This window comes from Rana temporaria, unplaced genomic scaffold, assembly GCF_905171775.1.
Source record: "Rana temporaria unplaced genomic scaffold, aRanTem1.1, whole genome shotgun sequence".
Classification (NCBI taxonomy): domain Eukaryota; kingdom Metazoa; phylum Chordata; class Amphibia; order Anura; family Ranidae; genus Rana; species Rana temporaria.
In genome coordinates this window covers 10,001-24,914 of record NW_024404662.1, presented here as the reverse complement: position 1 = coordinate 24,914, position 14,914 = coordinate 10,001, and the positions used below count along the sequence as shown (strand labels likewise).

The window sequence follows — 14,914 nt, the reverse complement described above, 5'->3', positions numbered from 1 at the left end:
TAGCCAAGCTAAGGATCCAAGGGGTCACGATCCTAGCATACCTGGACGACCTCCTAGTCATAGACCACTCGTCTCCCGGCTTGGAGCGAGCAGTGGCCCTCACGGTCCAATACCTCGAGAGGTTCGGCTGGGTCCTAAATCGAGAAAAGTCAGCTTTCCAGCCCACAAGGCAGTTGGAATATCTCGGCATGAGATTAGACACAGAACAACAAGGAGTGTTCCTACCTCTGAGGAAGGTAAAAGCCATCAAGGAATTAATCCTACTGGTTCTAAGCAAGAAAGAACCGACTATTCGCCTATGTATGAGGTTACTAGGCAAGATGGTGGCCACATTCGAGGCGGTACCATACGCCCAGAGCCACACTCGCATCCTACAGGCAGCCATCCTGTCAGCATGGAGCAGAAGGCCACAGGCCTTGGATATCCCGTTGCCGCTCTCATCAAGAGTCCGACAAAGTCTGTGTTGGTGGTTAGACCCTCAGAATCTACTGAAAGGGAAGTCTTTCAGCCAGTGGCTTGAAAGATAGTGACCACAGACGCCAGCCTGACGGGCTGGGGAGCAATTTTGGATGGTTGCACTCGCCAAGGTACTTGGGCAAAGCCAGAGAAGCAGTTGCCCATCAACATCTTGGAGCTCAGAGCTGCTCGACTAGCCCTCAGGGCTTGGACGTCAAAATTGCAGGGGTTCCCGGTGAGAATTCAATCAGACAATGCCACGGCCGTGGCATACATAAATCACCAAGGGGGAACCAGGAGTCAAGCCGCTCAGAGAGAGGTGAGCTTGATTCTCCTATGGGCAGAGGCTCATGTGCCCTGCATATCGGCAATATTCATTCCAGGAGTGGACAACTTTCAGGCGGACTTCTTAAGCCGCCAGACTCTATGGCCGGGGGAATGGTCTCTGCATCCACAAGTCTTTCAAGCACTCTGCCAAAGATGGGGAGTGCCGGACGTGGATATCATGGCATCGAGACTCAACAAGAAACTAGACAGGTTCATATCCCGCTCAAGGGATCCGATGGCCTGCGGAACCGATGCGTTGGTTTGCCCTTGGCATCAGTTCAAACTTCTTTATGCGTTTCCCCCGCTCCAGTTACTACCCCGCCTGCTGCGCAGGATCCGGGTGGAGCACATACCAGTCATCCTGGTAGCTCCAGCATGGCCCAGAAGGGCATGGTACTCACTAATCTTAAGGATGGTAGTGGGAGACCCTTGGACTCTTCCTCTACGGCCAGACCTGCTATCGCAAGGTCCGATCCTCCACCCTGCCTTACGGCATCTAAATTTGACGGCCTGGAAGCTGAATCCCTGATTCTCAGGGGTAGAGGTCTGTCTCAGAAAGTAATCTCTACCCTAATCAGAGCCAGGAAACCGGTCTCTAGGGTGATTTATTACAGGGTCTGGAAGGCCTATGTAGGCTGGTGTGAGTCCAAGCGATGGCTTTCTCGCAAATTTACCATCGATAGAGTATTAAGTTTTCTCCAGCTAGGAGTGGATAAAGGATTGGCATTAAGCACAATCAAAGGACAGATTTCTGCTCTGTCAGTGTGGTTTCAGCGGCCGCTGGCCACCCACTCGCTGGTTAAGACCTTCCTTCAAGGGGTCTTACGTATTAGACCTCCAGTTAAATCCCCGCTTTGTCCGTGGGATTTAAATCTTGTTCTGTCAAGTTTACAGAAACAACCGTTTGAGCCGTTGGCTGATATTCCTTTGGTTCTACTGACAAGGAAGTTAGTATTTTTGGTTGCCATAGTTTCCGCAAGAAGAGTTTCGGAGCTGGCGGCCTTATCCTGTAAGGAACCATATCTTGTTTTTCATAAGGACAGGGTCGTTCTCCGCCCTCATCCTTCCTTCCTACCGAAGGTCATATCCAGTTTTCATTTGAACCAGGATTTGGTATTACCATCCTTCTTCCCTAAACCTACTTCCAGAAAGGAAGGGTTGCTGCATACCTTGGATATTGTCAGGGCCATGAAGGCCTATCTTAAAGCTACAAAGAAGATCCGGAAAACATGTGCTGTTCATTCTACCGGATGGGCCCAAGAAGGGGCAGGCAGCTGCAAAGTCCACCATTTCTAGGTGGATTAAGCAATTAATCACTCAGGCCTACGGCTTGAAAGGGTTGCCTCCTCCAGTATCATTAAAGGCTCATTCTACTAGAGCCATGGGCGCCTCCTGGGCAGCACACCACCAGATCTCTATGGCTCAAGTTTGCAAGGCGGCAACCTGGTCTTCTGTCCACACGTTTACAAAATTCTACAAGTTGGACGTAAGAAGGAATACTGATACTGCCTTCGGGCAGGCAGTGCTGCAGGCTGCAGTTTGAGACCCTCGGATTCCGGGGGCTCCTCTTTTTTGAGTTAAATTTAAAATTTAAAAATTATTTTTCTCAACTAAGTTGGATTTATTATGATTTGAGTATATCTCTAAATTAAATCCTTTTGTCTTGGAGATGTTCTCCCTCCCCTCATTGTAAGCATTGCTTTGGGACATCCCATATAGTAATGAATGCCGCTCTGTGTCCCGTGATGTACGATAAAGAAAAAGAGATTTTTAATACAGCTTACCTGTAAAATCTTTTTCTTGGAGTACATCACGGGACACAGAGCTCCCACCCCTCTTTTTTGAGGACCATTTTGGGAGGCATACTGCTTGCTACAAAACTGAGGTACTCCTCCTATGGGAGGGGGTTATATAGGGAGGGGCATTTCCTGTTTGAGATTGCCAGTGTCTACACCTGAAGGTACTCCATATAACCCATATAGTAATGAATGCCGCTCTGTGTCCCGTGATGTACTCCAAGAAAAAGATTTTACAGGTAAGCTGTATTAAAAATCTCTTTTTTCTAAAACGCAAATTCTCCATTTTTTTTTTAGTAAAAAGTCGATGTCGGAACATATTGGCCTCATACTAGACGACCAGGGGAAGCTGGTCACAAGGGACAGGGAGAAGGCAACTGTATAAAATACATAATTTGTCTAGGTTACAAAAAAAAAAAAGGGAAGAAAGGTGGAAGGACTAGAAAAACTTAGTGTGAAAAAATAATCTGCATGGCTTACACCCAAGAGTTCTCAAAGAACTTAGCAATGTTATAGCCAGACCCAGGCCGTTACTTCCAATTTTTAAAGACAACATAATGACTGGCATAGTAGCAGCCGATCGGCAAAAATCAAATGTGGTGCCAGTATTAAAAAAACAAAAGAAGGGCCCAAGATACAGTATATACCTGGGAAATACAGACCAGTCAGCCTAACACCAATAGTATGTAAACAATAACCAACATAGATTTATGAAGAACTGTTCTTGCCAGACCAACCTGTTAACATTCAATGCCGAGGCGAGCTGTAATTTGGATAGAGGAGGGCCCATGGTCAACTTCTTAAATGATAAAGAGGTTGAATTAAATAGCTCAATCTTGTTGTTTGCTGAGGATACAAAGCTAAGCTGGACGATAACTACAACAGGATATGGCGACTTTACAGGAAAACCTCAATAAAATAGAGTGGTGGGCTACATGACAGATAAGGTTTAATATTGAAAAATGTAAAAGGAAAGTAATGCACTTGGAAGCTAAAAATATGAACGCAAGCTACTCGCTATGGAAAAAAAAAATCGAGGGTGGCAAAGGATCAGAGACTCGGCAATAGCATGCAATGCCAAGCTGTAGTAAGCAGGACCAGCAGACTATTAGCATGCAATAAAAAGATCTTCAAGAGATTAAACTAGAATTCTACCACTTTACAAGACTCTGGCTTGGCCTTATCTTGAGTTCTGGTCCAGTACTCAGGAATTTTGGGGCCCCTTACACAGCTTCATGGGCCCCCTGGAGCAGAGAACCGGGGGGGGGTGCTGCCGTCTGAAATAATAAAATAAAAAAAAAAAAAAAAATATATATATATATATATATATATATATATAAAATCAATTATTAAAAAAGGGGGGTAGCCATCCGGGGCCCTGGGGACCTCTGGGCCCTTTAATAAAAAGAAAAAAGAAACCCCTGGGCCCTTTAATTAAAAAAAAAAATAATATATAAAAAAAATAAACATTTATAAAAAAAAAATACATAAAAAAAGGGGGGGCTGCCATCCGGGGCCCTGGGGACCTCTGGGCCTTTAATAAAAAAATAAACATTTATAAAAAAAAATAAAAAAGGGGGGTTTCCACATGGGGCCCTCTGAGCCCTTTAATAAAAAAAAAAAAAATTATTTATATATATATATATATATATATATATATATATATATATATATATATATATATATTAAAAATAAAAATGTAAATGTTTTTATAAAAAAGGGGGGGTTGCCATCCAGGGCCCTGGGGGCCTCTGGACCCCTAAAAATATATATATATTTTTAAGGGGGTTGCCCTCCAGGCCCCTTACAGGTGTACTGCCTGTACCCCCTGATGGTGGCCCTGCTTGGAACTGGCGAGAGAGCACAGAGAAGGGCAACAAAGCTAATAAGGGGGCTGGAGGACCTCCGTTATGAGGAATGATTACAAAAAGTTCAATCCTAAAACTGTGTAAAAGGTTCTTTACTGTTAGAGCAGTACGGATGTGGAGCCCCCTTCCACAGTTGGTGGACGTGGGAAGTATAGATATGTTCAAAAAAAAATTTCAGATGTGTTTCTTAGTGAACACAACATACACGAATATGAAAATCATTAGTCACCGGAGTTTAATTTACTAAAACTGGAGAGTGCAAAGTCTGATGCAGCTGTGGATCTTCACCCTCCCGACGACGATCCCGCCTCAGTCTCCACCCCTCCCTCCTCCTTTCCTCTGCTGGAATAGGACATCGGTTTCTTTTTTCTTTTTAATAAAGTCCACCCCCCCCCGGACGTTATTCAAAAAAAAGGGCCCAAGATACAGCATATACCTGGGAAATACAGACCAGTCAGCCTAACATCAATAGTATGTAAACGATAAGAGGGTGCGATACGAGACCCTATCCAAGAATTTGCTGGTGAAAATTGCATCATTAATAGTAACCAACATAGATTTATGAAGAACTGTTCTTGCCTAATTAACCTACTGTGGCTAATAATTTCCATATCCGTGAAGAACTGCTGGAATAGGACATTGGTTTCTTTTAAGTTACCGTATATACTCGAGTATAAGCCGACCCGAATATAAGCCGAGGCACCTAATTTTACCACAAAAGAAAATGGGAAAACGTATTGACTCGAGTATAAGCCTAGGGTGTCCATCTGCATGCCTCACTGTGCCTCACTGTATCCATGTACAACCTCACTGTGCAAATGACTAGACTGACGTTTAACATTGGAGTCTATGGAAGGGGTGCCCGGGTTTGAAAAATCGGTGCTCCCCAGCCGTAGGTACCCCAGACAACAAACTTTGCACACTTGTAGAGGAAAAATAGGGCTACATGTGTGCCGAATTTCGGGTCCAGGGTCCCTACAACCGGCCGGTACCGCGTCCTCAAATATCAGATGCAAAAAGTGTGCCAAGTTCCGTGTCCAGGATACCTACGACCAGCTGGTACCGGGTCCCCAAATTCACCGGAGAAATTACAGTTTAACATGGGAGTCTATGGAAGAAGTGCCCTGCTTTGAAAAATCGGTGCTCCCTGGCCATAGGTCCCCCGGACAACAAACTTTGCACACTTATAGAGGAAGAGTGGGGCTACATGTGTGCCAAGTTACCGGGTCCCCAAAGTCCGGGAGATCAGGCGCAAAAAAGTGACTTGAGTATATGCCGAGGGGGGCATTTGTGCTGAAAAACTTGGCTTATACCCGAGTGTTTACGGCAGGGATCCTCAAACTACGGCCCTACAGCTGTTGTAGAACTACACATCCCATGAGGCATTGTAACACACTGACATTCACAGACATGACTAGGCATGATGGGAAATGTAGTTCCTGAACAACTGGAGGGCCGTAGTTTGAAGACCCATGGTTTACGGTAAGTCCGCCCCCCGGACGTTTTCCCTTAGGTGAATGACGCGCACACTGCCTGCTGTGCCTCCCAGAATATGTACATCACATATCATAGGAAAAATAGGATTTCATCGATGAACAGGAGGGGGTGGGTCTATCGGTGCTTCATCCAGAGGCCCACCCACTGAATCCGGAAAGAGCCGGCGGGCCTCTCGATGACGTCAGAGAAAACATGGTGGCGCGGGACGGAGCTGTGGTTGGGCATGAGATAATCTCAGCAGGCCAACTCTGGATCCACTGGTTGAGTATCCGAAAATATCCAGATACCACCATCAGGTAAGAAGGGGGGAAAAAAAAATGGGGAGGTCGGCCGCAGTTCCTCTAAGTTTGTTCAGTTGAGTTTTGACAAAAGAAACCTGGAAGCCGATTGGTTTCTGTGTAGACCTGCAACAAAATTTTGCACTCTTCAGTTTTAGTAAATCACCCCAACAGGTTGAACCGGATAGACCAGTGTCTTAATTCAGCCTTACCAACTATGAACCTTTCCGTTGTGCCTCCGGTACAGGATGAGAATACTCCCCAACAGGATACACATTATGTATACACACCATCAGGTTGGGTAAATCAAGTTGGCAAATTCTCAGTGGAGCATTTTGTGCTTAAAGAAAACTTACAGCGACAAATCACTACCCCCTGGCCCAAGCATAGAAGAGCGGGCACCACAAGATGGCGATAATCGCTTCCCTTTTTACCAGCTGGTCTCGCCCAAAACCCGCTCAGCTAGCTTCCTATACATTTCCCGACCTGGTGAAAATAGGTGCCACCCATATGGAAATGACTGGTCCTCATTACAGGTCATGGAGGACCCGCCATTGTGTGTGCACATAGGGGTGGGGCCATGCCCAGGGGCGGACTGACCATTGAGTCACTCGGGCAATGCCCGAGAGCCCCATGCCACTAGGGGGCCCCATCAGGGTTGCCAGGCTCAGTAAAACCAGGGACAGCATGTAAAAATCTATGTTTTTTTTTACATCTGTCCCTGATTTGTCCGAAACCGACATGCTTTTGATGTGAAAATCCAGAGATTTTAGCTGCCCCGCCTCTGCACTACCTCCTGGCATGGTGGCCATCTGTAAGCCCAGGGGCCCCATAATCTTCTATTGCCCGGGGGCCCCATGAGTTGTCAGTCCGCCCCTGGCCATGCCTGTACATTGCTTTCTATATATTCAATATTAAGAATGTTGCCCCTTCCCCATCAGGTCTCACAGTATGTCTCCTTATGGACACGTCGCCAAGGATACAAGTAATTATTTTGTTTCTATTTTATGCAGCATCTCCTGAAGTCTTCACCACTTCTGCTAGCAATGAACCAGGTAAGACAACACAGGGATGATAAATAGAGGCAGACTACCAATAGATGTTAGACATGCGCATTGCCAAAAAAAAAGTTTTTTTTTGCCTTTTTTGTAAATTCGGTAAATTCATAAAGGTTGAAAATTTGGGAAATTCGAAAATCCAATTTTTTTAAATTTCCCATTTTCGAATTTCAGATTTTCGAAATTTTCAATTTACATTTTTTTACATTTCCTAATTTCTGAAATTCCGAATTTTCCGAATTTGCAAAATTCGGAAATTAGATATTTCGGAAATTAAAAAATTTGGAAATTTTGGAATGAACTAATTTGTCAAAATTCCTTAAAAAACTAATTCGGAACTAAACAAATTGCACATGTCTAATAGATGTAAAAAAAACAGTTTGATCTATGTTAAGGCCCGCATCCTGTACATATACGTCGGCAGAATGGAACGGATAGGCAAAAATTGACGTAAATATACTGTACGTCAGATTAAATTTGCTGCCGTGTGGGCGCGCACGTGCCCGTCACTAGCTCCGTGCCCGCGAGACTCGATGTCCGCCGGTGTCCCGCGATCGCGTGTAAACAAGCATCTCCCTGTCCTGCCTAGTGACAGGACACTGATCGTCTGCTCCCCGTCATCGGGAGCAGTGATCCGTGTCGTGTCACAGCAAGCCACGCCCTTTAACAGTTAGAATCACTCCCTAGGACACACCTAGCCCCCTAGTGGTTAACCCCTTCACTCCCATTTACACAGTAATCAGTGCATTTTTATAGCACTGATCGCTGTATAAATGTGAATGGTCCCAAAATAGCGCCAAAAGTGTCCGATGTGGCCGCCATAATGTGGCAGTCACTATTAAAAAAATCGCCACGACCATTAGAGCGTGTGCAATAATTCTAGCCCTAGACCTCCTCTGCAACTGAAAACATGCAACCTGCAGAATTTTTTTTAAAACGTCGCCTATGGAGATTTTTAAGGGTAAAAGTTTAACGCCATTCCACGAGCGGACGCAATTTTGAAGCGTGACGTGTTGGGTATCAATTTGCTCGGCGTAACATTATCTTTAGCAATATAAGAAAAATTGGGCTAACTTTACTGTTGTCTTATTTTTTTTATAAAAAAAAAGTGCGCTTGTAAGACCGCTGCACAAATACGGTGTGACAAAAAGTATTGCAACGACCGCCATTTTATTCTCTAGGTTAAGACCCAAAAATGATCTAGAACCCCCCCAAAAAAAAAAATCCTGGAGGGGAGGGGGAGGGTTTCAGTCTTAATACCCAAAGGCCTCACGCACATGGATGTAGGACACCATGTACAAAGTAATAACAGTTATATTTTTAAGCCCGGGAAGCCGCGGCGCTAATCACAGCTGCCCATAGAACACATGGTTGCGCGCGGTCAAACTTGCGGGACTTGTGTAATCCTGTGTAGAACATATGGGAAGATCCGCCCCTTGCTGCTGACAGAACAGCACCCTTAAGGGGGATGCCCAGGCTATACGACTCCAGTACCTTCAAGCGGGTGCCAGCCAGGATGCTCTAGGGGAGTTTTGAACCCCCATATCCCTCCCATTATCTACGCCCCTGGCAATGTTGTTGGTATTTCTGTTTTTTGTCAAAGTGATGGGCGACCCAAATCTTTACAGGTGTCACCTGCACAGGGAGGTGATGGGGAATCCTTCCATGAGCACGCTTGTTCTGGTGGGGAGAATTTTTCTTACTTCCTGTGTTGACTTTTGGACAGGAAGTGAAGGAAAGTATTCTCAATAGGACCCGAGCAGAGGCGATTCTTTGGTTTTATACTTTGGGTTACCGACCAGGAACGAGGATATCTCATCATTAAAAAAAATAATGCCGCCTCTGTGAGAAGCCCCTAATTGGCCCTAGCAACCCCTCACTCCCGCATGGTAGTTTTAAAAAAAAAAAAAAGTTTCATTAATGCAACCGTTTTTATTATTTCCTGCTAACAACATCGCTGTACATTTTTTTCTCTCCTCTGTCAGAGGCGGACCAGGCTACAGAAGAGGGGGTGCATGTCTCGACCACGGCTGTGCAGGATATCATGATTGGTGAGTTGATTGGAAACTGCTGGGACACTTTATGGTCTACAACAGCGATCTCCAAACTACGGCCCGGGGGCCAGATGTAGCCCTTTACTTTCTTTTATCCTGCCCTTGGGGCACTATTCCATCCAATGACACCAACAATTTGGCACTATTCCTCCCAATGACACCAACAATTGGGCATATGTCCTTCCACTGAGGCAAACGATGGGGCACAATTCCTCCCACTGACACCAGGACATTTTCTACTCCCACTGGCCTCTGTCCGACCCCTTCAAAGTCTGAGGGACGTTATACTGGCCCTTTGTTTGGACAGTTAGGAGACCCCTTTTCTAAAACAACCTGCACAAAACTGCCCATCCATGTCTGGCAGTGTTGAGATCTCCTCACGGGAATACCATGTTCTGCTCTCCCATGGCCAACCGTCTCCCATGGGGGGGGGGGGGCAGATTACAGCCTCACGATCCTCTCCTGGATGGGTGGACTTGCCGCCTCCCGACCGTCTCCTAAAGGGGGGGAATATAGCAGCCTTCCGAAAGTCTCCTGGGATGGGGAAATCTCAGCCTCCCTACAGTCTCCTGGGGGGGGGGATTGCGGGCTCCCAACCATCTTTGGGGGGGGGGAGGGGGAACAGTGGCCTACCGACAGTCTACTGGTGGGGGCAGGAAATCGTGGCCTCCTGACCATCTCCGGGTTGGGGGGGGGAGGGAATCATGGCCTACTAACAAGTCTCCTGGAGGGGGGGGGGGGGAGAAATCATTGCCTCCCGACAGTCTCCTGGAGGGGGGGCGGGAGAAATCATTGCCTCCCGACAGTCTCTGGGGGATGGGGAGGGAGGAAAATCGCTGCCTCCCAACAGTCTCTGGGGGGGGGGGGGGAAATCGCTGCCTCCTGACCATCTCCGGGCGGGGGAGGGATCATGGCCTCCCAACAATCTCCTGGAGGGGGGGGGGGAGAAATCATGGCCTCCCTACAGTCTCCTGGGGGGGGGGAATCATGGCCTCCTGACCATCTCCAGGGGGGGAGGGAATCATGGCCTCCCGACAGTCTCCTGGGGGGGAGGGAAATTGCGGTCTCCTGACCATCTCTGGGGGGGGGGGGAAATCATAGCCTACTGACAAGTCTCCTGGAGGGGGGGGGGAGAAATCATTGCCTTCCGACAGTCTCTGGGGGGGTGGGGAGGGAGGAAAATCGCTGCCTCCCGACAGTCTCCTGGGGGGGGGGGGGGGGGGGAATCGCGGCCTCCTGACCATCTCCGGGCGGGGGAGGGATCATGGTCTCCCAACAATCTCCTGGAGGGGGGGGGGAGAGAAATCATGGCCTCCCTACAGTCTCCTGGGGGGGGGGGAATCACGGCCTCCTGACCATCTCCGGGGAGGGGGAGGGAATCATGGCCTCCCGACAGTCTCCTTGGGGGGGGGGGGGAATCGCGGCCTCCTGACCATCTCCGGGCGGGGGAGGGATCATGGTCTCCCAACAATCTCCTAGAGGGGGGGGGGAAGAGAAATCATGGCCTCCCTACAGTCTCCTGGGGGGGGGGGAAATCACGGCCTCCTGACCATCTCCGGGGAGGGGGAGGGAATCATGGCCTCCCGACAGTCTCCTTGGGGGGGGGGTCAGGGAAATCGCGGTCTCCTGACCATCTCCGGGGGGGGGGGATCATGGCCTACTGACAGTCTCCTGGGGGGGAATCGCGGCCTCCTGACCATCTCCGGGGGGGGGGGGGGAGATCATGGCCTACTGACAGTCTCCTGGGGGGGAATCGCGGTCTCCTGACCATCTCCGGGGGGGGGGGGGGGTGGGAATCATTGCCTCCCGACAGTCTCCTATAGGGGGGGGGAATCATTGCCTCCCGACAGTCTCTTGGAGGGGGGGGGGGGGGAAATCACAGTCTTGGTCTCTGCAGATCTAGGTCATGGGTGACCATTCGTTGTTTTTTGGGTGGAGCCCCCACAGAACACCTAAATATGACCAGATTGTGTCATTTATATAAATAAGGGATTTGGATTATTTATTGTCTTTTTAGATGATCACACAGCAGTCGAGCAGGTCCTGAATACAACCGAGGCCAACAATGCAACAACCGGTGAGACCAATTGGGTGACTGTATTATATATATTTTTGGCATCTACATTCACCGCCCACTTTATTAGGTACACCTGTTCAATTGATTGATAACGCAAAATGCTAAATCAGCCAATCACATGGCAGCAACTTAATGCATTTCGGCATCTAGTCGTGGTGAAGACAACTTGGGGAAGTTCAAACCGAGCATCAGACTGGGGGGGAAGAAAGGGGATTGAAGTGACTTTGAACGTATCGTGGTTGTTGGTGGCAGACGGGCCGCTCCGAGTATTTCTGGGATTCTCACACACAACCATCTCTCAGGGATTACAGAGAATTGATACAGGACAGAGCGTTGTCACCAGCGGCGGTTCGCCCCCTCTGGCTCGGCACCGCCACTGAAAATAACATACATTCATTGCATTGCATGAATGTATGTTATTGTTGCCAGCTGCCGCTGGTCTATTCAGGTGGCCGGATGTTGAGCGCCGACCACCTGAATGGTGGTTGGATGTGCGGAAGTGCCTATCAGAGCCACCGGCTTTCCGAGTACAGCCCTCGTCTCCCGGGAAGCTTATCCTCGGAACGTACGGGGGGTGCGTTCCTTGGATAAGATGGACGGCCGTCTCAGCCAATCAGGTTCCCCGATTCTGGTTATCGGTAACCTGATTGGCTGAAGCGTCACCAAGGCGGGAGAAGAAGACATCGAGGGACGTTGAAGGAGAAAGGTAAGTGCATTTTACAGGGCACAGAGGCGACAAAGGGCACAGTAACAACAATTAAAGGGCACAGTGGCATCAATGGGCACAGTAGTGACATCAATGGGCACAGTGCGACAACTAAAGGGCACAGTGGCGACAATTGAGGGGCATAGTGGTGACAATTGGCACAGTGGCGACAATTGAGGGGCACAGTGGCTGCGTTTGATGGCATGGCACAGTGGTGACAATTGATGGCACAGCGGCTGCGTTTGATGGCATGGCACAGCGGCTGCGTTTGATGGCATGGCACAGCGGCTGCGTTTGATGGCATGGCACAGCGGCTGCGTTTGATGGCACAGTGACTGCATTTGATGGCATGGCACAGTGGTGATAATTGATGGCACAGTGGCTGTGTTTGATGGCATGGCACAGCGACTGCGTTTGATGGCATGACACAGCGGCTGCGTTTGATGGCATGGCACAGGGGTGCGAATTGATGACATAGTGACTGCATTTGATGGCATGGCACAGTGGTGACAATTGATGGCACAGTGGCTGTGTTTGATGGCATGGCACAGCGACTGCGTTTGATGGCATGGCACAGCGGCTGCGTTTGATGGCATGGCACAGCGGCTGCGTTTGATGGCATGGCACAGCGGCTGCGTTTGATGGCATGGCACAGCGGCTGCATTTGATGGCATAGTGACTGCATTTGATGGCATGGCACAGTGGTGTGAATTGATGGCACAGTGGCTGCATTTGATGGGCAGAGTGAGGCTGCAATTTTTTTCTTTTTTTACTTTTGCGGCCCCCCAAAAATGTTGAGCACCAGCCGCCACTGGTTGTCACCTTAGCACAGGATGCGAGTTACTGTCAGTATCACCAGGGGGAAAAAAATATATAAAAAAAAACGCAACCACCACTCCCGAGGACTGCGAATCTGCAATACGTTTCATTTCTATTCTCGGGTCGCATCAATGTTTGCATTGCAGACATCCCATAATAGAGCCCATTGTACCGGGAGAGACAATCCGCCTCTGTTATCACAACAATGGAAATATTTCTATTCACAGCAAACCATCCGACGACTGCAGAATATGTCCGCCCCTCCCCCCCACCGCGGGCCATTTTTTATTTATACCGTATAAAATCCGTTTACACCGGGCGGGACAACAGCCAATGATAAAGCATTTTATACACACGTCCGCTAGACACGGGGCGCCGGGAACAAATTTGCTTCGCAGCGCTGCCGACTTCCTGGGTTTGCGTTTAAAAATTCATCATAACGAATGTTCGCAATTGTTGCGAAAAGTTTAAGAAAATTCGCATTTCTTACGAATCCGAATTGAATTTCGGACACGAATTACGAACTAACGGGCTACAAACAAACCCGGCAGGAACTCGGCACAGCACAGGGATGGTGGGAGCCCCTCATAATGAGCACAGGGATGGTGGGAGCTCCTCATAATGAGCACAGCACAGGGATGGTGGGAGCTCCTCATAATGAGCACAGCACAGGGATGGTGGGAGCCCCTCATAATGAGCACAGCACAGGGATGGTGGGAGCCCCTCATGATAAGCACAGCACAGGGATGGTGGGAGCTCCTCATAATGAGCACAGTACAGGGATGGTGGGAGCCCCTCATAATGAGCACAGCACAGGGATGGTGGGAGCTCCTCATAATGAGCACAGCACAGGGATGGTGGGAGCCCCTCATAATGAGCACAGTACAGGGATGGTGGGAGCCCCTCATAATGAGCACAGCACAGGGAAGGTGGGGGCCCCTCATAATGAGCACAGTACAGGGATAGTGGGAGCCCCTCATAATGAGCACAGTACAGGGATGGTGGGAGCCCCTCATAATGAGCACAGTACAGGGATGGTGGGAGCCCCTCATAATGAGCACAGCACAGGGATGGTGGGAGCCCCTCATAATGAGCACAGCACAGGGAAGGTGGGGGCCCCTCATAATGAGCACAGCACAGGGAAGGTGGGGGCCCCTCATAATGAGCACAGCACAGGGATGGTGGGAGCCCCTCATAATGAGCACAGCACAGGGATGGTGGGAGCCCCTCATAATGAGCACAGCACAGGGATGGTGGGAGCCCCTCATAATGAGCACAGCACAGGGATGGCGGGAGCCCCTCATAATGAGCACATTACAGGGATGGTGGGAGCCCCTCATAATGAGCACAGCACAGGGATGGTGGGAGCCCCTCATAATGAGCACAGCACAGGGATGGCGGGAGCCCCTCATAATGAGCACATTACAGGGATGGTGGGAGCCCCTCAAAATAAAGTTAATGAACATTCGATGAGAATTCGTATTCAATGGCAGTCGTCGACTCCTTATGAGGGGCTCCCACCATCCCTGTGCTGGGCTGACTTCCTGGGTTTGCTTAGTCATCATAACGAATGTTCGTAATTGTTACAAAAAGTTAACAAACATTCGACCCGTTCAGTAAAAAATTTGGATCCAAAATTCGTCAACAAAATTTCGTAAAACTCGGAAGCATAGCAATTCGGATGCTTACGAATATATTAAAATAATATTTTTAATTATTATAATTTATAATTTTAATAAGTCCTAAGTTTTCAATTTATAATTTTAATATATATGTGTGTGTGTGTGTGTGTGTGTGTGTGTGTGTGTGTGTGTGTGTGTGTGTGTGTGTGTGTGTGTGTGTGTGTGTATATATATATATATATATATATATATATATATATATATATATATATATATATACACACACACACACACACACACATACATACAATATGAAATATATTTTATTTATTTTTATATTTAGTTTCGATGCCTTC

At 48.2% G+C, this 14,914-nt stretch overlaps 1 protein-coding gene across 3 annotated transcripts in view; it reads left to right on the top strand.

Annotated features, from left to right (window-relative positions):
* The window catches only part of LOC120922819, a 30,078-nt gene that overhangs the window by 6,227 nt on the left and 8,937 nt on the right, over positions 1 to 14,914 (top strand). For all 3 annotated transcript variants that reach the window (XM_040334824.1, XM_040334823.1, XM_040334822.1), the window contains exons 4-6: positions 7,236 to 7,277; positions 9,266 to 9,331; positions 11,352 to 11,411. In XM_040334824.1, the coding sequence (XP_040190758.1) occupies positions 7,236 to 7,277; positions 9,266 to 9,331; positions 11,352 to 11,411 (168 nt within the window). The remainder of the gene's footprint in view (positions 1 to 7,235; positions 7,278 to 9,265; positions 9,332 to 11,351; positions 11,412 to 14,914) is intronic.